At 36.6% G+C, this 26,168-nt stretch overlaps 1 protein-coding gene and 1 long non-coding RNA gene across 13 annotated transcripts in view; one reads left to right on the plus strand and one right to left on the minus strand.

Annotated features, from left to right (window-relative positions):
* TAFA5 (TAFA chemokine like family member 5) overlaps nt 1–26,168 on the plus strand; it is a 473,208-nt gene that overhangs the window by 392,838 nt on the left and 54,202 nt on the right. For 3 of the 11 annotated variants that reach the window (XR_015286156.1, XM_086886874.1, XM_023918662.2), the window contains one exon: nt 6,772–8,042. The exons of 5 other annotated variants lie outside the window; for them this stretch is intronic. Coding sequence is in view for 2 of the 6 variants with exons in the window: in XM_086886874.1 (XP_086743000.1) it covers nt 6,772–6,780 (9 nt within the window). In the remaining 4 variants the exon portion in view is untranslated. Of the gene's footprint in view, nt 1–4,384; nt 4,481–5,349; nt 5,443–6,771; nt 8,043–26,168 lie in introns of those variants that run through there. 3 more of the 11 variants (XR_015286155.1, XR_015286158.1, XR_015286157.1) reach the window with 2 other exon arrangements.
* On the minus strand, nt 10,918–21,565 carry LOC147653448 (uncharacterized). 2 transcript variants are annotated; one of them, XR_015286166.1, is made up of 3 exons: nt 16,543–21,565; nt 14,078–14,185; nt 10,918–13,397 (listed from the first exon to the last, which is right to left on the minus strand). It is a non-coding gene; the product is annotated as an uncharacterized LOC147653448 (long non-coding RNA). The 2 variants fall into 2 exon arrangements; XR_015286167.1 differs by having other exon boundaries at nt 10,918–16,112.

Here is a 26,168-nt window from a genome sequence, read left to right on the forward strand (position 1 = left end):
TGAGTGGGGAGGTCGTGTAGTCGCCATTCCTGGAGGTGTTCGCAAAAAACTTGCATGTGGTACTCAGTGTCATAGTCTAGTTGACAAGGTGATGCTCAGATATTGGAGCCAATTACTTAGAGGCCTTTTCCAACCTAAATGAGTCTATGATTCTGCCACCTCCATTGCTTTTCCTTAGTATATGCTCAGATACCCCAAGGCAAGCTTGAGTTATTACACATGCTGAGCTCTTAAACAAGGGTTACTTACGTGAGCCAGGTTCAAATGTACTTCAGTTGGGTTACAATGTGTGGTTCTAGCATTTTCAGTCATTGTAAGGATTATCTAATTGTAACAACAGCCCCACTTCCTTCACTGTTATTGCTTATGAGGCACTTATTGCTTATGAGGCAATTCAGAAGAAGAGTGTATCATCTGACCCAGAGTATTCCAAAATCTTGTAAGTTAAAAAAAGGTAATATGAGACAAAAAGGGTTTTAATAGAAGAGGAAATTAATGATCATGATGATAGTCCTGACAGATGGTCAGGGGAAGTTGAGAAGATAGGGCTAGAAGTGTTATTTAAGGGGAAATGAGACTTTTTGGGTTTTTTTTTTCAGACAGACTGATATTAAAATAGTTATTGGGAAAAAAAAGTATTTTACAAAGAGTCTCAGATTTGGAATAAACACTTCTTTCTGTGTCAGATTTGAATAGTGGAAGAGAAAAAAAACAAACAATGGGTGTTAAAAGAAAAGGCATGTTCTTTTTGAGGTGGCTGATAATGGGATTCTGCTATCTGTAAATCAGGAATGCTACTTTGTTGAAGTGCAGCACAGGAATATGCACCAACATATACACTACCTAATGCATTAGATTTCTTTTTCAATAAATATTCACCCAGAATCACAGACACTAAATTTGTTCAGTCTTATAACTTCTAGTTCTGTAGGTACTGTGGTTTGAACTCTGAAATTGTTCTTCCGGTGGCTGTGTCAGTGAGACAGAATACAGCATTAAGTAGGGTAGCTTTCGTGCTCTTTTTCTTATTCCTAATAGCTGCAGATACTTTAGAGTTAGATTAACTTGTCCTTATTTTCTGAAGACTAAGCAATTCAGTTTGCATATATGAACAGCATGGAGAAAAGGGGAGGAAGGAAGGGAAACAAAATTAATTTTCAGGAGGGACTATGGGAGTTCTCATGAATGAAACAGGTCATTGCTACTCCTTGGATCATCACCAGGAATTTACATTTTTATTCCCATAAAGCAGGAGGTATCTTGCAAGGCAGTGTAAGGTTTTCCTAGGGCATTTTAATGCTTTTACATCTTTCTTTCTGTATCATATGTGCTTAGTTGTTTAGGGACCTAGAACTGAGAGCCACAGAAGCAGAGGGGAAAGACATGCTGTTTATCTGACTTGCAGTCAGTTGGTAAAAGGTTTGGAACTGTTTCTATTAGGAATAGATTTGTGAGTCAGAGACTGGTTCAACCTGCATCCATCTCTGTGAATTTTCTTGGTGTAAAAAGAACCCAAATAAAAAGAAAACTATTTGCACTGATGGATGCTGTACAGAATCCTAAGACTCACAGAGGCATAAGACTGTAGTTGGAAGTGTAAAATAGACAATTTAAACAAGTAGTGCAGCTTTTAAGCAACACTGAAACATCTTTAAAATGACCAATTACTTTGTAGGTGTCCAGAAAATTTCCAGAAATCAGTTCTGGAAGCATGATAGGTAGAATTGTCATCAGAGTGCCAATGTGGCTGCAATAGGTAGTCGTGTAAGAGCACTTGGCTACTGTAGCAAAAAACCCAACTTTGTTGAACTCTTTATTCTGAAAACATTAAGTGAAAAACAGATGAAACTGCTAAAGTTTTATCAGGCTTGATATGGAATTGTTGGTATTTATGTGGATTCCATGTAAAGTAAAAGGTCAAGACGTACTTGAAACTTGATCCTAACTGAAAATATTTGCCACTTGCAGTAAGCCTGTCTCAGCTTTCTGGTTGTGATGAGAAATTCAAACGTTTTTGTCACTCAGTTAAATCCTAGATACTGCACTGAAAGAGAGGTTTTTGTGGGGATTTCTTATGGTGTAAAACCTGTGTTAAGTCAGCAAAGCATCATATATATTCTCAAGGTGACTTGAATAACTTTTTTCCCTTTGTTTTGACCATAAAAATTAAGAAATAACATGTTTTATGTGCCATTAGGGCACAGTTGGGGCTAGACTGACCCTTATCCTACTCCCTGCAGAGTAAGACAAATTAAGTGGACTGTGTTATAATTGCTCTAATAAGCCAAACACTCTCATGACATATTGACGCCACCCAAGAACAACAGTAAGATGTGTATTTTCATGTGAACTGTATTGTTTCTTATGTTTTGGGTTATTAGCAGGAAAATTTGTTTTCCTCTTGAGCAGATTCCTGTGGAACACAGGGGCCTGGACTTCCACTATGTAAACAGTCAGAAAACATATAATAGTATTTTAATCTCAGGTACTAGATGCCTGCTCAGTACCTCAAATTTGAGGAAACTCAAACTTACAGCCCAAATATTTGCCTCCTTCCAAAGGAAGCAGAACCTGCTGTCTGAAGTGCTGGGAAGACATTCTGACTTCACTGAAGTCAGTGACAAACACACATGTGCATGGGTACCTAGAAATTATATGAGATCTGTGTACGAACAGAAAAAAATGTTGTTCTATGTGATAGTTATGCAGCCTTTCTTTAATTTTATGCTGCTACAAATTTCCTATGTGAAGGGAAAAAAGAACCAAAACAATGCTAATACACATTTCCCAGGATTTGAAGCAGTTTTATGTAAGTAGTTATTTAATTTACAGTTATTACTGCAATCTGATGAGCTAATTAATATTCTAAAAATTGCTGCCAAACAGCCATCAAGAGCACTGTTTTACTTTAAACTTGCCTGTTAGGCAAGTAGTAATTGTCATGTGGTTCAATTAATGTTTTCAATTCTTAGAGAAGTAAAGAGGGAGATCAGCAGAGCTGCCACCCTGGGCTTCTATGGGGTAGATTGCAGGTCTTTCAGTCTGACTTTGGTGCCAGGGAAGGTCGTGGAGCAGATCATCTTGAGTGTCATCCTGTGGCACATGCACAGGGGATCAGACCCAGCCAGCATGGGTATATGAAAGGCATCGACCTGCTGGACCAACCTCATCTAATGGCAAGGCTGCCTACTCAGTAAATGAGGGAAAGGCAGCAGATGTTGTCTACCTGAACTTTAGTAAAGCCTTTGACACTGTTTTCCACAGCAAAACTGGCTGCTTTGATAGGTGCACCCTTCACTGGATAAAAAGAAATACTGGATGGCCGATCCCAGAAAGTGGTGGAGAATAGAATTAAATCTGGCTAGCAGACAGCCACTAGTGGTGTTCCCCAGGGCTCAGTACTGTGGCCAGTTCTGGTTAATGTCTTAATCCAGGATCTGGACAAGGGCATTGAGTGCACCCTCAGTCAGTTCATAAATGACACCAAGTTGGATGGAAATGTTTATCTGCTGGAGGGTAGAATGACTCTGCAGAGGGCTCTGGACAGGCTGGATCGGTGGGTTGAGGACAAGTATAGGAGGTTCTACAAGGTGTAGTAGTGAGTCCTGCACTTGGGTCACAACAACCCCAGACAGTGCTACAGGGCTGGGGAAGAATGGATGGAAAATGACCCAGCACAAAAGGACCTGAGAGTGCTGGTCAACAGTAGATGAACATGAGCCAGCTGTGCCCAGGCAGCCAGAAAAGCTGGTGGAATCCTGGCTTGTATCCACATTAGTATGTTCAGTGATTTTCCCCCTGTACTCAGCACAGGTGAGTCCACACCTCAAATCCTGTATTCAGTTTTGGGCCTCTCACATACAAGAAAGATGTTGAAGTACTGGAGCATGTCCAGAGAAGGGCAACAGGGTTGGAAAGGGTCTGGAGCACAAAATTTTTGAGGAGTGGCTGAGGGAACTTAGTTGTGTAGCCTAGAGAAAAGGAGGGTCAGGAGACACCTTATCACCTTATCACTCTGAGAGGAGGTTGTTGCCAGAAGGGGGCCAGTCTTTTTTCCTAAGAAACAGGTGACAGAATGACTGATATCACCCTCAAGTTATATCAGGGGAGGTTTATGTTGGATATTAGTCAAAACTTCTTCACTAAAAGGGTTGTCAAGCCTTGGAAGAAGCTATGCAGGGAAGTGATTGAATCACCATCCCTGGAAGTGTTTAAAAGATGTACATATGTGGTCCTTATGGACATGGTTCAGTGGTGGACTTGAGAGTGCTGGGGTGGACTTGATGGTCTTAAAAGGATATTTCAACCTTGATTATATGATTATATGATTCTATTATATGGATTGAACTATAAATAGTAAACGAGTCCTTTTTATTTTTTTTAGGAGTCCCTCTTTTCTCTTATTTGATCTCTGTTTTTCTGGGGAGTGATTAATTTACCTGTAATGAGGAACGAAAGGGAAAAAACAGGAGGTGGGAGGGTAGGTGTGCATTCTCTTCCTCTTCTCTGGACTCATTGTGCTCTCCCTTATTTTCTCTCTCTTTTATATTTGTTATTCTTATTACCTATCTTACTTCTTTTTCATGACTTCATGAATAAGAGATGTTTATACATCACTGGCTAACCTATGGGGTTTTCCCCCTTTCATTTAATTTCATTTTCTCCTGTCATTGTCCAAAGTTGTAAATTCACCTCCATTCTCTAATATGTTCCTCTTCCTGTCATCACTTTATTTCCAACCTGCTCTATGCCCTTCCTCAACATTTTTAAACTGCATAATTTTCTCCCCTCTTCTCGTCTTCTTTTAAAGTGTTAATACCATATTCATGCAGCAGGGGTGTTCAGGGTGGAGACAGGGATAGCAAGGAAGGAAGGGAGCTTTTATCCCCACAAAATGACAAAGCAGCAGGTTATCTCTGAATATATGTCGTTGTACCTGAATTCTCTCTTCTTCCTGGGACCGATATGGTAGAGAAGTACACTATGAAAACACTGAACATGCAGTCCATCAGCAGTTTACGCTGTTGCTTTTAGCTGTGGGCCATTATGGCATAATAAAGGAAAGATGGAGCTATGTCAAGCTAATTCTCAACACATAATAGTTTACTTTCAGGCCTAATAAACCATAAATTGTTTGCTTTGTGTCTTGCAACCTAAAAAATATTACTACCTTAAAAGTTGTGTTCTTTTCTAATGGGAAGAAAAAATAGGGGGCAGAGCAGGAAGGTCAAGAAAGGGTTTAAAGGGGAAAGAGGGCAATTAATAGAAGCAAAACATTATTTCTCTTGCTGAAAGTATATTTAAGAAGGGGAATATATCACAATAATCAACGAGGTTTTTTGCCTTCAGCCTGTCTGAGGCCATGTGGTTTGGAGATCTGATCACTAGTCCGAAAAGGAAAGGCTGTTTGCAAGATTTCTGGGGTGTTTTTTCCTGGAAAAGGTGAGAGGACAAAAGCAGAAATCTATGACATACACTTTATGCCTTGTAAGGAAAGTATTCATCTGTCTATCTGCCTCTCTCTCTCTCTTTTTCTTTCTTTCTACATGCATATATATAGAGATCCATATGTTTCAAGCTGTCACTAAATTGATTTGGAGGCAGATTTTTCTTTCATATACTGCTCTGAAGGTTAGGTTAAAATGCAATATTTAATATATGGCTTAAACCAATTGAATTGGATTTTCTTATTTGTTTTGCTCTTTTACATTCACTCTTCAGTATTTTATGGAGTTTTGCATGGTATTTCCATCAGTAATAACAGTTCTGACTACTTGGAGACAGAACAATGCCAAAGCAGGAGATGGTGTTTGAAAATTCAAACAGCAATTTGTAACAATCATGCTTGCTTAATACACCCCACAACATTTTGTTGTATACAGAATCTGTGGAATTTTTAAACCATTTATAAACTCATATTTTGTGTGAGCATGAGTAGCTGGCTCTTTGTTGTATAAATAAGTCATTATTTTCTCATTTGTGTTTGCGCTGTCTTTCAGTACTTTTGATTTCTTTAACAGTGTGAACTTTGGTTCAGCTTCCCTTTCAAAATACTGCTTCCATTCAATTTTCTTTGCAACAGGTTCATTGGGCAGTACTTTGCCCATTTTTGCTATCTTGTGTTTTTTTAGGGTTTTTTTTGTTGTTTTTTCTTTCGTTGGTTTTTTTTTTTTTTCTGGTGCGTAACTAAAACAATTTTCTGATTAAATTGACTATTAATAGCCATTATTTACATTAATTTGAACTTGTAATAGCATCACTAGAGGGCAGTATTGATTAAATTAGGCACACTCTAGTGCTCTTTGGAAATTTAACTTCAGAAAAGCCTCCAGTACAAATGTCTTTGCATTTTTAATATATGGTCATGGCTTTCAAGTCCATTTTTCATTACATCCTAAACATAAAAAGTAAAAGTAATCTTAATCACTATGTATATTTGACATTGTTATTTGTAATTTTAATGTGTGTAAAAGAACATTCTGTGATTTTTATGAGAATGTGCATGAAGCTTAGTAGAAATTAGATAGCATTGAAGTTATTGTAAGCTATCATTTATTAGAAATAATTATTAAAGTGTAACATTTTTGTTATAAAAATAAGCTTTTTCATATGTTTTTTCTCAGGGCAAATGCTGTGGAAAATAAGTATCTTCTAATTCATTAACTGTCTCCTTGAAAGATCTCAATACTGTGCATTTTATGATAATGGACATCAAGAATAAGCAGAATTGTAAATTAAAACACTGACTCATTTGTTCTTATTGATTTACAGGTCTCCTGACAAATGCAGCAACACAGAATCCTCGTAGGAGTGGTTTAGGCTCTCTGTGAGCTACTTAACTTAGTCAAGTTTCACTGCTGTTGATCATCATCTGTTATATGTCATCAACTCAACTGTCTGTTTCTCTGTATCTCATGAATGACAGCATAATTCCTCTGCATTATGAGCTAAAGTTTGTTCTACCATTCTAAGGATCACTGGACTAAGGAATATAGAAAAAGAGATATGCTTGGGCATTAGCAATACAAAAAAGTTCATGGTTAACGTTTCATCTGCGTTATACACCACTGCTGGACTTGCTGTTACCTACATGTTTCAATCCGAAGAGTCTGCTACAATGAAGAGTATCATCCCAATCAGCCTTAGAGAAGACTGTTTTGCCTATGGGAGGACACTGAGGTGCAAAAGAGAAACTCTTCTTGTGCCCTAAACTGTCTGAATTGCTTTTATTTTCTTATACTTTCAGTATTTACAATAGACCAAAGAGCAAAATCTATTTTAAAGTGGACACAATCTTACTCTTAAGAGAGTTATGTCATTAAATTGAAGGAGGTCTCAACAAAGACATGATTCCAGCTTTCACAAAGCTGAAATGTTGTCCAGCAGAAGTCTTTATGGAAAGCTGAAGTAAAAACTAACTCAGAGACCTGCTCTTGAAATGCCATGTTCAAGAGAACATAATGGAGCACTGAGAGAAAATGACCTGTTTGAAAAACTCAGACAAAAAGAACACAAACTGTCTACGCGGCACCTTTATTCCTCTGTACTTAGATTGACTTTCTCGTACTAAAATCATTTTCCGTTTTAACCAGTTAAACATGCCTCTTCTACAGTTCCATTTTTGATAGTTAAAGTTGGATAATACAGTATTTGCAAAGAGCATGTTTGGTCATCTGTGGCCTATGTCTCATCTGATACACCATTTAGCACCAGAAAGCAAATTAAAGAGAAAACAAAAGTAACACTTGTTTGAAAGAGATCATTAAATGTATTTTGAAAAGCCTAAAGTTATATATTTAACAGTTTTTATATGTTGTATATTTGTAGAAAATCCTATTTAACAATTAACGTGATAACTCTGACAGTCATGAAAAGTGGTTCAGAGTTAAGTTGTGTTTTATTACTTCAGTTGTCTCTGAAGTGACCAGTGTCGTTTGCTTTCTTCCATTGGGACATTCTGGATGTAAAGCATGACCAGAGAGGACTGTGTAGAAAAAGCAAAGAATAATGTTGTTTATATTACATAAATGCATTCAACCATTGCACTGTTGGAAGGCATTTTTTATTTTTATTTTATTTTTATTTTTTTGTCTTTATGTACTGATAAAAATAGAGTGTAAAATATTTTACTCATTGCTCTTCATAGCAAGGTTTTCCTTCCTTCCTTCCTTCCTTCCTTCCTTCCTTCCTTCCTTCCTTCCTTCCTTCCTTCCTTCCTTCCTTCCTTCCTTCCTTCCTTCCTTCCTTCCTTCCTTCCTTCCTTCCTTCCTTCCTTCCTTCCTTCCTTCCTTCCTTCCTTCCTTCCTTCCTTCCTTCCTTCCTTCCTTCCTTCCTTCCTTCCTTCCTTCCTTCCTTCCTTCCTTCCTTCCTTCCTTCCTTCCTTCCTTCCTTCCTTCCTTCCTTCCTTCCCTCCTTCCTTCCTTCCCTCCTTCCTTCCTTCCCTCCTTCCTTCCTTCTTCCTTCCTTCCTTCCTTCCCTCCTTCCCTCCTTCCCTCCTTCCTTCCCTCCTTCCTTCCCTCCTTCCTTCCCTCCTTCCCTCCTTCCTCTTTTATGTAAGGGTCAGTTTGAAGCCTGTTCCTTGATCCCATTTTCAGTGTTTTACCTCATTGTTAGAATGCCCACTTTTTCAGCATTATTGGTTAGTGAAAATTTAGCAAAGACAGCATAGACAAGGGAGAAATTATGATAAAACACAAACAAAACCTTGTTCCTTTTACTGTACCTTTTGGCATATAAGTTTGGTACATATTGGTAAGATACAATCAACAAGGGAGCTTAATTTCTTCCTGGCAAATGTATTATGGTTTCAAGTATACTACCTAATACTCCAATTAACTTTTAGTGTTATGCTAGTTCTATTCTACTAAAGAAAAATATATAGAGATTATTCAAGTGACCATAGATGAAAGGTAAAAAAATGAAAAGTTGATTAAAGATTTTTTTAAAAAACCTATTCAAACACTGAGGATTATATAATGCAGTGGTTGCAGGAAAAGATGAACTATGGATCCTTTTGTCTTCAAGTGAAATAAATATATACAAAATTCTTATTTAATCATAGGATTTTGACCAGTATCAAAGTAGCAATTAAAGCCCAGCCACTTCTAAAGTGTTATGGACTGACTGCACTATAAATGACCAATGTCAGGTTTAAAATGTCATGCAATAAATGATGGTAAATACATTTACTGTACATGTAGACCTCAAGAGCCAGATCCCTCACTCTACCAACTCTGTTTTGATTTATTTTAAAGGGAGCTTCGTAGCCTTATTTAGTAAACACTGAAAAAAATGAAAGATGTTACATCATTTTTGTTGCTTTACAGTATTCAGTTTTGTGTTGGTTCAGCTAAATTATGAAAAATAAAGAAAATCCTTTTATAAGTGAGACTTGTTCCCTGAGCATGACATCACCAAAGGAATTTCACCAGATGATAAGTAAGGTGGGAGCACAGAGAGGAAGATGGAATGAGAAACTGAGGACATGAACTGTGTATTGAAGTTTTTACCCTTCCATTTTTATGTTTTGGGTACCTTCATTTTGGTGTGTTCACTTACAGATCATATTAAGGTCATTTATTTTCTGGAAAATGGATCCTCTAAGAACAAGAGAATCTAAGAATCAATTTTTGAGATATTTACATCTAATATCATACAGTCCAATCAGTTCTGAATATGCAACCTTATGTTTTTGTTTTCTAATTACTTTAAATACTCCAAAAAGGGTAAATTGACATGGTTATAAGGTCTACTCTGGATAAGAGCTATTGAAAAAAATATTCTGATTACTCTTCAGAGGTGCATTCTTGTTTCTGAATCTCTCGTGTACAACAGACACTTCAAGGCACTTAAAATGTGTTTTGTGCTTCTCCGTCCTCCCCCAGAATGTATAGTTTTAAACAAACAAAATATACTGGCTGCCTTTGTCACTGTGAATTACTACTCTAAGAGCAGTGGTGAAATGTTTCTCTCTCAGGAACAATATGTTTTCAGAATATTGTGAACTTTAATTTTACAAAACTAAGTTACATAAAAGAAATTTGTTTGTTTCTGAAACTATTTTATGTGCCTCTTCCAAAGCAGAATCTGAAACACAGAGGGTAATGTCTTATTTGAATGCTATTAAATATCCGTCATTTCTCAGCTTGCACACAAGTAACTTTTTCAAAACATGCTTGAAAAGGAACAGAATAATACATAAAAGCACATAATAGGCTAATAAAAACAACCTCCAGAAATGCAGGAAACCTTTAAAAGTTTTCTGAAAAAACCTTCTATGTAGCTTTCTGTTAGCCCAGGAAAGGACACATATAAGTACAGCTTTTAATATCTCAGATATCAAATGGAGCAAACATTAGCACACTATAGCAATCAATGTGACACATCATTCACCAATTTCATAATTATGCTTTTAGCCTTTTTTATTTTTTGCCAATTCATTTCTTCTTAGCAGCAACTCAGGTTTTATGTGGTATTCTCAATCATTCACTTGTTTGCTGAAATTGTACCCGTGTGCTGTTGCATAAATCTTTAACCCAGGCAGCTCCTATCTCATATAGCCTACTCATCACAGTCCTGATTACTAATTAGAGTTTCCATAAGAAAATAAAGAATTCAACACTGTGTCTGAAAAGCCTCTATAGCTGTGAGGAACAGCTGAACTAGAAGGTGGTAAATGATTGGTTGATGGAAAAATCATAGCACTGAATGCCTGGGCAACTGAGCTAGTGGAAAGTCAAAAATGGACAAGCCAGCAGTGGATGTAGCACAAGAAGCCAACCACCCCTGCCCCCTCCAAAAAAAAACCCACAAAAAAAACCACAAAACAAACAAAACCCAAACCAAAACAAAGACAAAAAAACCCCAAACAAAACCTGAAATATTTATTATACTTAATCGAGGGAGAAAATCACACCTAGAACCAGCTCTTTTATTATATATAATGTACATATATGCAGTATATTTTCCAATTTAAAAAAATACATAAGAAGGCATTTCCTTTTAAACATCTTTGTACAGTGTATATCAAGAATCACATATACATGAATAACAAACAAAGACAGGAATGGCTTGACTATTTTTTTCTGACATCACAGAATTGATCCTACATTGAAGTAATGAATCTCTCACACTGGGCTTAAGCAAATAAAGATGGACAGAAATCACAACATTCTAATTCTGCTTTCAGACTGGGGCTTGAGTAGAGAAAGGAGGTCAAGAAAGAAACTGAGGAAAAAAACAACCAAGACCAGAGGAAAATCAAATTTTTCATTTCAAAGCATTTCTTGTTTAGTAAGTGCTTTTTAGTATTCAGTGCCTACTAGGGGAGTCAAAAGGAGTATTATTTGAAACAGGGAAATAAGAAAGGAAACATTATTTTAACTGCAGAGATGAGAATTTTACTGATAATGTGGTTGTCTTCTTTAGAGATATAAATCCCATTAAACTTTGAGACCCATGGGTAATATATAAAAAGGTAATTCTGTCACTGATTAAAAATAAACTAAAAAATGGAAACTAAACTAAAAAGTGGAAATGACAATAAGCCAGAATAGATAGTGACTAATAATGAGCCATTCTGTGGGAGGATTGACACAAGTTCCTGTACTGCTTTTGACTATGAATGAAATATGAATACTGAGATTGCACAGTTTGTTAGTATCAGTAAATTACACAGATTAGTGAAGATGTGGGAGGCATATGAAGTAATGTAGAGACAAAATGGATCACCAAATATTAGCAGAAAATGGAAAACTGAAAACTGGGAGTCAGTTTATCATTTCTTACACCATCAAAGTAATTGTGGCTTCAACTATATCAATTTTTTGGAATTATGTGAAAAGGGATTTCTGCTCTTGAAATGGATACTAATGTTGGTTTCAAGCTACTCAGTGCCCAGGTCAGATCACTGGTTTCATATGGTAATCCTAAATTAGTTATGCCTTTCCAGAGCTCCAGCAAGCCATTGGAGAAGCCTTTCAGTACATATCTCTTACAAAGCTCAGCGTGCTCATGGCACTGATGCCCTCCACATCTGGCTTGGACAGACCATGCCCACAACTTTGTAGGTTTGATGTTGCCAGTATCAGGCTAGTGAAAGTGACACTAAAATGCAATATTGTGCAGCAGTGATGAAAAAAGCCCTGTGCAAATGAACAAATTTGATTAACAAATAATCAGAAAACAATTTTTCTAAAAGTATTAATAATTAGCATGCAAAGAACAGCTGCAGTAAAAAAAAACCAAAACAAAACACATAAGGACTGTCAATGTAAAAAAGAAAACAAACAAACAAACCCCATACCAAAATATAGAATGAAAAAGAAAATTTCTGTACAGATCTTTGTTTAGGAATAGAAACTCAAAAGGTAATTATGAGTATAGGGTCTGACATAACAGAAGGAGCAATGTTAGCATGTGCAGAGAGCAGTTTACATTATCTAAGGAGCTTGAGTACTACCTCAAAACCATTGTATAAAGCAACTGTGAGCAAGTATCTTCCTTCGCTCCACTGGAAGAAGCTGATGTATACATTTATATGTACCCAAGAAGAGAGACAGGTGGTTTAGTCTGGGTTCTCACACAGGCATAACAATACATGTCACCCACCTCAGGCAGAGGCTATGATGACAGGAAAGGTTGGCATCAGCTGTCAACCAGCATTTTTTACTGAGCTGTGAAGGTGATAACAAACAGTGGGTAGTAGAAGCCTGATGTGTTTGTTAACATGTTTGTACAAACACATTGCACCAAACAGCTCATGGAGCCCCAGTGGCAGTAAAGAGGGTCTTCCCACCACAACAACTAAAACAAGTGCAAGGGTCATATATTTCTTCCTGTATATGCAGACAATCTCCACGTGGATAGATGGAAATTAATGTGGCTCCTTCTGTCTACACTCTCCATTCACTTCTACAAAGATGCATTTAACCAGACTCCAGAGGAGAAATTCAACATGGACTGCAACTTTAAAGCATATAAGCCTAAATGTTGTGCTATTAGCAAACTGAAAAGTGTGTTGGTGATTAAAGATAATTATGTTTAATTTGACAGAACTTACAATTTCTGCCTCAATGAAGCCATGCAGAACTTGGTTTTCTCCACAGACAGTTTTGTTTCTTCTCAGAATATTGAAGAGAGCAACATGAGAGTGACAATGTAACTTTCAGCTCATGCAAGACAAATCAAATGAGGGTGAGAACTGGAGGGGCAGAAATACTAGCAAAGTAAATAACAAAGATCTTAGAGTGCACAGGAGACAAACATCCCTGGAAATGACACAGACAGTTCTTAAGAAGAGCACATGGCCACACCTTGTTCTTGAAATGGAGGCTCTTACGGGAACCTACATGTGTTGCTGTAGAGCTTCTTCCAAACCAGAAACAGATGAAAACTGTCTAAACACAAAGATATATACAGCAAGTTAAAGGGAAAAGTTATTGTGAAATCTTTGCATTTAATTGTACACATCAGGTTAATGTTCCCTGTACTTCACTACTTGTTCTTCATAGATTAACAAAATCTTGCTGGAAGAAATCTTTGTCACTGACTCCATGGCAAGGGCACTTTGTATTATTTAGATGGTGACTGTAGTCTCCTTAGGAAGTTTGACAAACTCAGCAAGCTTCCTCTCCTCTCCTTTTTCTCCTGTTGGCTTCATCCTCTAGGTCTGTACAGACATACCCATTGTAATGGTTACCAGCAGTCCTAAAGGAATTATTTTAAGGGTGGTCATCCTGATTTGGTGTGGGTTTGACAGTGTGTGGTGCAGTTCCAACTAGAAGCCCAGCTCATGATACTGCCATGATACTGAGCAGTTGTATGCCAGGTGGCAATTGGCCCCCAGGTTTGCTGCTCTTGAGGGGTATTTGTATAGGCTGCACAATATGAAACCACTGCAATTTGAATAGCTTTCTGAGATGAACAGGAATTAAAGATTTCTTCAGTATGTCTCTTCAGTTAAAAAAGAAAATTTTGCTTTTTCAGAAGTCTTTTATCATTATTTTTTGTCTTGTGAAAAATTAGACATACAAAGTCTAGATAGATACACAGTAAAACTTGTTGACTTTCTACTTACTTGTAAAGATGTCTCAGCCTGGAAACAAGGCAATCAGCTGGTAAAACAACTATTTACCTCCAACAGTATTTTTCTGTGCTCCAAACCCAGTTTTTCCTGAAGAACAAACTAGAACCAGAAGTAAAAATACTGCTACTTATTCATTTTTTTAAGATAATGCCTAAGTTTATATTTATAATTGAGAACTTTCCTAAATTTAAGCATTTGGTCACTCAGTGAAATAATTCAGAAGTCTGTGTCTAATGATGCCATCTGGTGACACCTGTCATAATGATAGCTAACTTTGTCTGTTATTTTTCCAAACAAAACATAAAACCTATAAAGTGGTTTCATCAGATAATCAATGCTCAAAAAAATATTGCCATCTACAAGGAGGAGTATCTTGCTGAGCTTTCTAATGTTATTAATGAGAGAGGTATGTGTTTGAGGACAGTCCTGCTTTCACTGTACCTTAAAAAACTTCCTTACAACAAGGCAGACCTCTTATAGGGGCATGAGGAATGTATTAATTTCTTAGACAGTGAGTAGGCTGCAGGGAATATTGCTGCAAAGTGATCTATAGCCCAGCTGTAGCAAGGTTCCAAGGCAATACTCTATTGCTATATTCATTTCACTGAAAGGTTTCCCTTACTAGAGTGCATTGACCAATATTTCAGTCCTACCATGAGCTAAACCAGCATTACTGCTGTACTGAAGTAATTAATTGAAAATATAAAAAAAAATAAAATAAACATACATTTATTTATTAAGAAGTCCAGCAGAGAACCCTTACAGTGACAGATGATATTAGCCTATAAGCCTTTATAACTTACATGGTAATAAAATGGGGTTACATTTTTGAATTAAATTGATAACATGACCAAATCGATTTCATTAGTGTATCTGTCATATTTGCTGTTAATGATGGCTAACAGTGGAATAGAAACTGACAACAATCCCTGAAAAACTGTGCAGATCAAAATTATATTATACTGGCATTCATGAATTTTAATAACCTTTTTTATCATGAATTTTGAACTCCCTTTTCAAATTTGAAGCTCACAAGAAAGAAGAGAATTAAACTTTCTACACCTGTCTCAGCTCCTATTATTTCTATTGTTACAAGTTAATAGGCTCAAGAATAGAAGACATTTTCACTAACTAAAACAAAAAAAAAAAAGGTCTTGCTTGAGAGTCTCTTGTGAGTGCTTACAGAGAAATGGATGTTTCTCTGCTGCTAAAGTGTTGACATCAGAGTAATTTCTCCTGAATGACTAGAGAGCTTTAGGACACCCAAATTGCTGTTTAGAAGACTGTTTGTGGAAGATGCTATTTGTATTAATAGACATCAGTACTCCAGTGTGTAACTCCCTTTAATGGAAACGGAAGTTCTGCAAAAATCTATGGGACAACATACCTACTGTCAAGAAGCATCATAACTCTCTAATTCCATTAGCAGGCTTAAATAAATGTGAGTTAAAAGTCTACAAGTATTGAAATGCAACACCTTGCAGCAGCATTTGAGAACATCAAAATGCCCTTATGTCATGAGACACCTTGATCCCTCTGCTACGTGAAAATGCGGTAAGATGTTAAATGTGTCAAAGGACCTGGAAGACCAAATACTCCTTCCTATTTCAAGGCCCTGATTACAAGCTCTTTCGTGGATTAAAATTGTGTGAAAATAGATAATTAAAAAGGAAAAAAGCTCTTTGGTAACTCAGAACAGGTAAAGGATAACTTTATCTTTTATTAATATTTTTTTATTAATGCTTTACCATTTTATTAATAATTCAATCTAAAATGCATTATGTAAATGTATGTGTGTATATATATAGTGAAGGACACTGGTTTGAGCTTACTGTCTTTCTTGCTCTCATAGATTTTACACTCAGGACCTGTGACAGCAACATGGATAAAAATAATAGAGATATCATCTGTAGAGCTTAGGTAGTAGAGGAAGAAATATTTAGTCTTTCATATATGAGGGTAGTTCTGGCCTTTTGGAGATGCTGGTCTCTACAAGACAAACTTTGTCTTCACATCTTCTGTGGTACTGTTAACAAAAGTTGGGTACTTTTAGTGATATTCTTCCTGTACTGCACATACTGTACATATATTCATAGGCTACAGACTTCACAGAACCTTTCAATCTACATGTTGACAGTGTATTCAAAAGTATTGCTGCTCCTGGTATTCAAGGTAACTTTATTTGGATTTTATATATAGGGTGGATTAACCTTGACATGCAGCCAGATACTTACATAACCTTGCTTTCACTCCTGCTCCTCAACAGGACAGGAGGAGAAAATGAAATAGAAACAGGGAGCTAACCTACCAATTAATCTAAAAAGAAAAACAGACTGAACTTCAGAGAATTAGTCCAAGATATCGACAGAAAAAAATATGTGTGGATAGTAAGAAAAAAAAAGACAAGAATTAAAGATCATATTTTCTCTCCTTTTTTTCCCAAAGTTCAACCTTACCGCTTCATTCCAAACTTCTCTTCCTGTCCTCAAGAGGCACGGGGAGGATGTGGGGTGGGAGAATAGTGATGACTCCAATAACAGTCTCTTTGCTGCTCTTGTCTCCTGAGACTTCTTTGCTTCAGCACAGTTACTTCAGTAGGCTGCAGTCCTCAAGGGAAAACCAGCTCAGTGTGGGTCTGCCACATGCCACAGCTCCTTCAGACCTTATCCACTGTGGTGGTTTAGGAGCAGTATTCCCTGATTAATTTCTCCCACTAAAATACAAACCACAAACTTCTTCCTTTTCCCCAACCTCTCTGGTGAGAGAGACAAAGAGAAATCCCAAATTGTAATAACAACCATTTACTGGAAATGAAATCTAGACAAGAAAACAAATAGGAACAAGAACAATATTAATAACATAAGAATACAAAATGATTTGCTTGCAAAAGATGCTCACTGACCAACCTAGCACCAAATGAAACACCTCTGAGGCAACAAAAAAAAATAGCAGCAGACCCTCCACAGGCCACCTTTTCCTTCACAAGTACCAGTCACACTTCTCTCCTTGGAAGTGGGAATCCCTTACTTTTTCTCCTTGGCCGTGAAATGAGTTGTACAGAATAACAACCTCCACACACCACACGGGTTCAACCTCCACCCCCTCACAGCTACTGTGGAAAAATTCACAACTTGTCCTGGCCAAAACCAGGATATCCACCTACAACAACCCATGTGTCACGTCCCACAGGCTACAGTGAATATCTACTCCAGCAATCTCTCCAAGGGCTGCAGGGAAATACCTGCTCCACTATGGTCCCCTCCACAGGCTGCAGGTGAATCTTATCTCTGGCACCTGCAGCACCTCCCCTCCTCCTTCATTGATCTGGGTTTCTGCTGGGCAGTTTCTCACAGTTTTTACCTCACTTTTCACTGCTGTGCAGTGTGTTGACTTTTCTGAAATCTGTTTTTCCAGTGGTGTTTCCATTTTGGCCAAGGTACTCAGCTGGTTGGAGCTGGCCTAGGGCAGCCCTGACCCTCCCAACTGAGACTCCCAGCAGCCGCTTTTCTTTTTCCCTTGTAATTGTTTGGGGTTTTTTAACATTAACATCTTTCTGCATTAATTGAAATACAAGGGATTTGGTCTCTAATTGAGAACATTTTAATAGCAACTGTCTTTAAAACCAAAACAACCAAAATCAAACAAACAAACCCCCCAAAACAACAAAAAACTCAAACCAAAATTCCACTGATCCTCAATGCCACTTAAGTCACTTTAAAGAATTTTCAAACTACTGACATAAATGCAAAAAAAAAAGTACAGTACTGTTTCTTAAAAAAGGTGATGAGGCCTGAAGGAAATTAGGAAATAAGTAAATTAGTGAAGCCAATAGAGCCTGACAAAACACCCTTCTTGACAATCTCCTGTAGGACTGTAAAAAATTCCTTTTTCCCAAGTCTCTTTCATCTCCTGTCTCTGGGGATAATTGTATTTTCAGTGGATTAAAAAATGAAAAGCAAATGCCTTTGACATTGTATTTATGGCTTGCTCTCTTTTGCAGCCAGCTCCAGATATCTGAGGCTTTTGACATTCATTGCAGGCCATGGAGAACCATAGCAGACTTACCAATACACAATCACTGCAATCCGTGATCACAATACACTGCAATCCGTGACTTCTCCGTGGCTTGTGTTTACTGAAGAGAAGCCACACCATTACAGCTATTCCATTCAGACCATCTCATTGAGTTTATTGTAAGATTTAGCACTCTGCCCATTGCTGTATCCACATGCTAAGAAGTCACTAGCAATAGATAGTCTGTATGAGAAATGGCTGGATGAATCTCTTTAGATCTTCTCCACCTCCTCCCCTCCTCCAAAATCCTTCGTAAAACTTAGGTTTGGTGGTGCTTTGGGAGGAAGGAACAGAGAAGTAGATTGCATGGCATGTGGAATGGAGTGCAATGAATAGTATTTTAAATGAAAAAAAAGTGGATTTGCTAAATCTCAAGAAACCGCTTTTGTTTTGGTTTTTTTTTTTAACTAGACAGCCTTGAACAGGAATCTTTGTACTCATATGTGTGGTATGCTGAGTTTTTTGATCTGTCCTATCATGGGGGAGTGTAACCCACTCTAAAAAAAAGATAAATATACAGTTTTTGTCCTCTAGTAGAAAATACTTGGAAGGTCTTGCAGCAGCATATTCATACAAGTCTCTTCAAAGGGAATATATATATTACTATATCTGAAAAATCAGCAAACTTATTCACTGAAATGTATGTCTTTTGGCAGAATAGTGGAGCTTGGCAGAGACTGGTGGTCATTGTCAACTACAGCAGGTTTCCCAGGATCTTGATCAATCAGATTTAAGTGCTTTGAACAACAGAGAGTTCACAACCTCTCTCAGAAATTTATTCCACTATTTGATGATCCCACCAGTAAAAAGTAATAATGAAACAGAAATTGTTGTTTTAAAACGGAATTTTATGTTCCTCAATTTGCCTCTTGTCCTGTTTGCCATCTCTAAGAAGAGGATACTTCATTAATAGTCTGCACCACTACCTAACAGAATGGGAAATCCAAATTGGTAATTTTAATTACATGCAACCTTATATTTAATTTCAGGTTTATACTTTCATGTATTTGTTTTAAACATCACTGAAGTGATCTTTTGAGATTAACAGAGCATAACAGTGTGAAGTGAACCAATACAGAGTTGTTCCTGTGTGAAACTCTTGTCTCTCTGCACCAAACTCTTGAACTCTGACTGTCTTAATAACAGATAGCTGGGATCACCTGTGTGCCAAGAACTGGCATAGCACCCTATGCAGTGTAATTGCAGTCTTACAACACAGATCTCCTGCTAATCAGCCCCTCCAGAATTCAAAGCATGCAGAAGAATATCCAGACTGCTCAGCTGCTCAGGGCTGCTGCTCATGTTTTTATGGCAAAACATAAGAGCCTGTGATCAGGCTGTTGATGTGGCCTGCTATAGGAGAGAGCTTGTTTTACAATCAGATAGCATTCCCTGTGTGACAACAGAACTAAGCTGAAAAACTCTGCAGGACTTACATCACCTTTGTGAAGGATAATTTTGTGAGGTACCACAGTCTGTGTAAAATGGAGGGGCATGTTTGCTTGTTTGCATGGTATTGGCTTGGTGCTGATGCAGTGACAGCTGTGGCATAACAAAAGGACAGAAATCCTGACCTATTGGTGTCCTGGTTAGTTTTCATTTTCTGCATACTTGGAATATAAACTTTAACAGCACATCCTTACGTGTGTTTCTTTATTTCCTTTCCTTAAAAGAGATTGGTAAACTCCCTCATTATGCATTCAAAAGTGCATTTCATTTTTTTTAATGTTAATTTTTAAGAAAATTTGCAAATTCACGAAAAGCATATGTTTCTAACACATAAAATTCCCAAGCAATCAGGTTGACTCATTTGTCAAAATATATACAGATACAGTTCAGGCCATCATTTCATGCATACTGTCACAAGATACAATAGCATTATTTACAATCCAAATCTAATTAAAGGGTATGCAGGAATGAGAAAGGGATCAATATCTAATATGTTTTTTTCCATCTGCTTTCCTCATCACTGCTAACATGTCAGAGAAAATGCCAATAATTTGATCTCACGCATGTGTTCTGTTGCTTTTCCACTGATACACAGAAGGTCAGATGAGATATAGGATGCTCTAAATTATCCATTTAGTTCCCTAATTAGTAGGTGGTCATGAGACAGCATATTAAAAAAGTGACAGAAAATATAAATGTATCTCAAATACTAACTGTGGAATATCTTTAAATGAAAACACATCTTTGATTTCAAGCATAGGAACATCATCACCTGAATACCTGGGAAAATGTTGGACAGTTCAGACATTAAATACTTGGATGTTGGATGTTTTTACATTAAAGGCATCTAAAACCTATTGTTTTTATAGCAAATTTCCATGAATCTAGTTTCAAAATAAATCTAGGCAATCTCCAGTGGAAATTTTCCTGTGGTACAGCAGAGACATTATTGAGAAGAGAGGAATGTAATCTTCATAGTTCAAAAAACCTGTAGTTGTCAGTCTTAAGAGTAGTAATTAAACTTTCCTTCATACTAATGTTAGTTTTGGTTAGACTGAGCTCACATCCCTGTTGGGCAGAGACTTGTATGATTGTTTCATGTTAAAATACTATTAAGGATGACGTGTGGTCATACAGAAACAAGAAATATTATCTGTAATAAAGTTATTTCCTCCACTTGCATTTCCTCCTGTTCCTTCAGTTTGAATGGCATCCTACTTCTAGACTGTCAGTGATTTTATTCCCTTGGTGTTAAAGTCTTCACCTTTTCCAACACAACAGAGCAAATATTTATTGAATGAGATGCAATGTTTGCTGAGAATTAAAAATGTCACTGGAGGGCAGGAGGTTTGCAAAGAAATGGAAAAAAATATATGGAAACCAACCAAATGTTGTAGAAGCTGGCTGATTGTGCCTAAAATGCCCAAGACTTCATATGAATGGTTCTGAAAAGTGCTGGGATTTCATTCTTCAGTTTAGACTTCCCTGACTCATTAAAGCCAGAATGAAATGCTTGCCATAGTGAAGACCTACACTGAACACAGGGGTAGCACTAAAAATGGTCTGTCAAACTTTCTGTGGTAAACAATCCATGAAAGGCAAAAGAACACAAATAAGGTGAAGATCAATATAAAAATATGGGAGTATACGGAAAATTAATCAATCTGTTTTCACAGTAAGGGTACCATCTACCCATGAGAATGTAATGGGTATGAAATAATAAAATGCACCATTTGACTTTATTTTCTTGTAACCCTGGCCTTCAACAAAAATCTTATAACAACTTATTTGCAAACCTATTTTGTCCTCCATGGTACATTTTTACAATAATTTCAGGTGACTGAATGTTTTGTCTTTAATATTTTCTACTCTTATACTGAACCCAAATCTATAATCTTAGAAAAGGCAAGTATGTATCCTCCTTATGCCTTTTTTCTTCAAATATCTATAGAACATACTGACTGAATAAATACTTTACATCCTTGGTGGAATTTTTATTAAAAAAAAAATAGATATTGACATTTTTTAAAGTTTTGTTCCTGTTATACCTCAATTTCTGAAAATAAATAAAAAATACTCAAATAATACTACTCTGAAATAAATTGTGTTTCGTTAAACCTCTTATGGATATAGCCTGAAGTATTGTAACTGAATTAACCTTTAAAATTTAAATACATGGGAAGAAAATTAAACATTCACGCTGTTAATATAATGTGAGTGTTGATGTGTGTGAGGTCAGTGATATAAAACTGGTAGAACTAAGTGAAAATAGGAGCCACATGATATGGCAATCATATAAAAGAAATTACAAGATAATGGGCAGAGAGAGGTCTAGTGGGAAATAACTGATAGATAAAGTTTGTCTTATCTAAATTTATATGCCTAAAAGCTGGGCATCATGAGTAGAATTTTTTTGCCTTGGCTTTAACTGCCTCAAGCACACACAACTTTATTCAGACCTCCCCGTGTAGTTAGTGGAGAACTTGTAAGTACGGTTAATAGTGTTCTGGGAGCAATTTTACCTTATCCTAAGAGACACAAACTTTTGACCCTCTGAACAACTTATAAATCATGAACCTAATTTCTGTTGACTTATGATACCTTAAAATGAAATATATGTAGCTGCTTGCATTCTATACTATGAAAATGAGGGCACTGTTTCCCCATAGTATAAGCTGCTTATAACCCTTTTGCAGTCAATAAATCAGCTCCAGAAGTTATGCATTCTAGTGTAGGATATGGTCCAATGGACAGAGAACTGAATCCCTTTACAGAGAGCATACAGGAAGCTTAAGTGTGTAACTAAAATCAGATATCTTGCTTGCATTATTTGTACTTCTACATTTCAAGATTAGCAGGTGAAATAAAGCAGGACAATTCTCTTCTGCGTTAGAGTGTCTCAGGTTCCACAGGTATGCACTTTGCTTTATAAGGTAAACCCTTATGATTCCATGTTTGACTTTCCTGACTAGTCATGTTTAAATTGTTAAACGGATGATATAGATTCTATAAAATATAGAAAGTAATCCATGACTGGCAATTCCTACAGTGTTTGGGTTTTTTAAGGCATTGTACAATGAAGTGTACTTTTATAGCCATGAAATTCATGAGGCACTGGAGAAAACAGATTACATACCATACTAATTTTATCTATCAAGTAGTTCAATTAGAGGAGAAAAAAGGGTAGAATTCTATATAGAGCTTCTGTAACTCTTTCCACTGATCTCAGAGGGGCTGCGGGTGAATAATTTGTTTAGCTGCAAAACTGGGTTTAGGATTTTTCTTTCCTTTTTTTTCGTATAAATGTTCTAGTAAGAGTTTTTCCCCATAGAGTTTTGAAGGCGAAGGATGGATTTTTGAGCAGCGGTGTGTGTACACGGGCATACTCACACTCACATGCAATCCTCAGTCCCAGCCTTGTGAAAATCTCTTACTTTGCTCTTGTAAATTACTTGCATAAGAATGGTGGTGGCATCATAGCTTAGTCCACTGAGTGTGAGGATAGCACAGAACCACTGAACCCAGAAGTATGAAGTGTCTTTTTTGTCTTCAAAACGTTAGTTTTCCTGTCTTGTAACAGCAACAGAACATATGTAGAGACCCAGATCCTGAAAAATATTTACATGTGTTGTAGAGCTTCAGAAGAATTGCTGACTTCAACATAAATATTGATGCTTTCAAAATTGCTAGGACCTAAGCTGGATAATAACTCAACAGTTGATAATGAAAAATACAAACATCTAGTCTGACAAAAATTACCTCTTCTCCTCCCACTCTCTCTTTCCAGCCAGCTGCCGAGCCATAAGGTATCTAGCCAACAGGAATGACATTTTTTACATTTTGTGTCACTGAGTCAAATGAGGTAAACATGAAATTTGTCAGACATATCACTGGACTTCACCATAAGAGTTTTCCATAAGTTCCTATTCCTTCTAAAGCCAGTGGAAAAAATCTGACAGACAGCTAAGTGTGTTAGTCCTTCACTTTCATACTCAGTGGCTTACATGGGAATTCTTTGAGGAAATGTGTTGTATAATCAAAAGTGTAATCTATGATTCATACAGAAACATATAAAACAATCATGCCTTTCCATGAGTATTAAATAGGAATGTAAATCAGAGGCTTCTGAATCAAATAATTTATGTGTTTCTCTCTTTGTAGATTAAATAAATGAGCATGAGGTCTAAAGCTTCACTAAGATGATTTGAGAATATTTTATTGTGTAAAATAGTAACCAGTCAAACAATGTTAATTATAACACTGTCAAAAGCTGAAATGCTTAAACCTAAATAATTTAGAAGTTATGTGATAGATTTTAAACACCTCTGAAAAGGAAAAATGCTGTAGGGAAGAGTTCCTAATAAGTCTAGTTTGGTTAATTATTGCCTGAAGCATTTCTGAACTAATTATTTACCTCCAAAGTGGGTTCAATGTTTTCAGCATTGAAGCACCAGATATTGATTTTCTTTAATTGTCAGGGTATAGTACTAGACAGACCACACAAAGCTGAAGGTTAAGCCATTTATAGAAAGTGATAGCCAGGTCCTCCAGTGTCAAACACTGTGTCAGTGTGAGACGGAGACCAAGGCCCTGAAACTTGGCACTTTCAGGGAAAAGGATTATTTGTCTCTGTCATCTGCCCTTTATGGTTCATTTAACATCTTAGATAGCCTGTGTAAATTAAGTAGGTTTTGGAAGCTGCGCAATTTCCAAGTCAAAGAGAGTGTTCTGTTCAATGGGGGAACTGGAGTATTTTATCCTTCTAGTTAACAAGATGTACATGGCTCAACAAATAATGAACATTGAAATATTTGTTAACCCGTGTTACCAAAGATCGCTTAATAATTAGTTCAAGATACTTTTTCATTTTCTGCAGACTTTTCCTCCCCACCCCTATTTTAGTGAGGGTATATACATATTTGACAAAGGTTATTCATTTGAATCTCTCAGTAAGGTCTGGGTGCTTAGAAAATTTTTTTCTCTCTGGATGGATTTAGTTTTTTTGGCCATAATTTGGGATGTTTGAAATATTACAAGTCCCAGCATAGCTGAAATCATCATCACCTTTATATCTCATCAAACCATATGCGTGGACAAATGTTTGTCAATTGACTAGAGCTATCCCAGTCTGCTTTAACATAAAAATAATATAAAACATAATAAATGGAACACAGCCTCTTGATTCACACCATCAGTGCCATCTCTATCCATGTTATTTTTTAAATAGAAAGAAAAGCTTTTTCTTGTTTTTAATTCTGTGTAATTTGTTGCACTTTTCTTTGCTTCTTCAGTTTCCACTTTGCAATTTTTGCTTTCTATGGTGATTAACTTGTGTTTAATCTTTTCTCATTCATGCTCCTAATTTTTTGTTGATTGGACAGCTATTAATTTCTATGTCTTACTATTTTTGCCACTTTTCCCATCTCTTACTTAAGCTCAAGGATACCTACAGGAATAAAATGGCATACCTTATCTGGGAGCAAGGGTTGTTCCTGAGTGAACAGGGTGGGACAAGCCACCCGAAGATGACTTGGCTCTTAGGTGGGGTAGATTGCCTTCTGAAGGTTTCTGTCTCTAATTTGTTTTTCTGTGCAGGGAGCTTAGAGTGACTGATGATTCTAACTAGCAGACTATCTCAAGTTAAGTGGAATGAATCCAGACCTCGTTCATCTAATTTTTTTTTTTCTTGTTATAGACCATTTTTCCTTTTTTTCTTTTTTTTTTCATTCTGCATTGCCTGCCTTCTTCTCTATTTGTTCTCATGAGCTCAGACTGCAGAAACCCTTAACAGCCCACATGCCCAAACTGGGCACCATCATCACTGAACTGAGGTTTCTTCAGCTCCTATGGAGAAAGACAGACACAGAGAACAGTTCAGATCACAGATTGTAATGATTGCATCTCCTTCCTGGTGGCATGTATAAATACTAAAGTCCTTGTGATTATGGTTTAAGAAGACTATTTTGATGTGATTAATTCCCACCCAATTTGTAACGGCACTTATTCTTCTGGGCTGTACTAAATTTGAAAATTTGTTGAAGAAAATGTATCTAATCTCTATCATTTAAGTTTTAACCAGTTCCACTCTAAAAGGGAAAAAACCCCCATGTATTAAATATAGAGATACTGTATTTACAAATAATACAAAAATTTCTACAAATATACAAATCTAAATAAATACCCTGAGATATATTTCCTTGCTAAAGACGTGGCATTTTGTCATGGGGTATTTGAAATAACATATGAACATGACAAGTTTTGTATAATAATTTGCTTAAATAGCTACGAACCTATTATCATTATTATTATTATCATTATTATTATTATTACTATTATTATTACTATTACTACTACTACTACTACTACTACTACTACTACTACTACTACTACTACTACTACTACTACTACTACTATTTTTTCTGCCTCACAAACTCATTTAATTACTGGTGTTCATTCCCCATCATGTCAGAGTAAAACCTGTTAAAGGAGATTCTTATTATAAAATATTAGCTTTATTAACCATTTATATATATATATATATATATATCCTTCCCCCACC

The sequence above is a fragment of the Cyanistes caeruleus genome, chromosome 4 (genome assembly GCF_971803275.1).
Source record: "Cyanistes caeruleus chromosome 4, bCyaCae1.hap1.1, whole genome shotgun sequence".
Classification (NCBI taxonomy): domain Eukaryota; kingdom Metazoa; phylum Chordata; class Aves; order Passeriformes; family Paridae; genus Cyanistes; species Cyanistes caeruleus.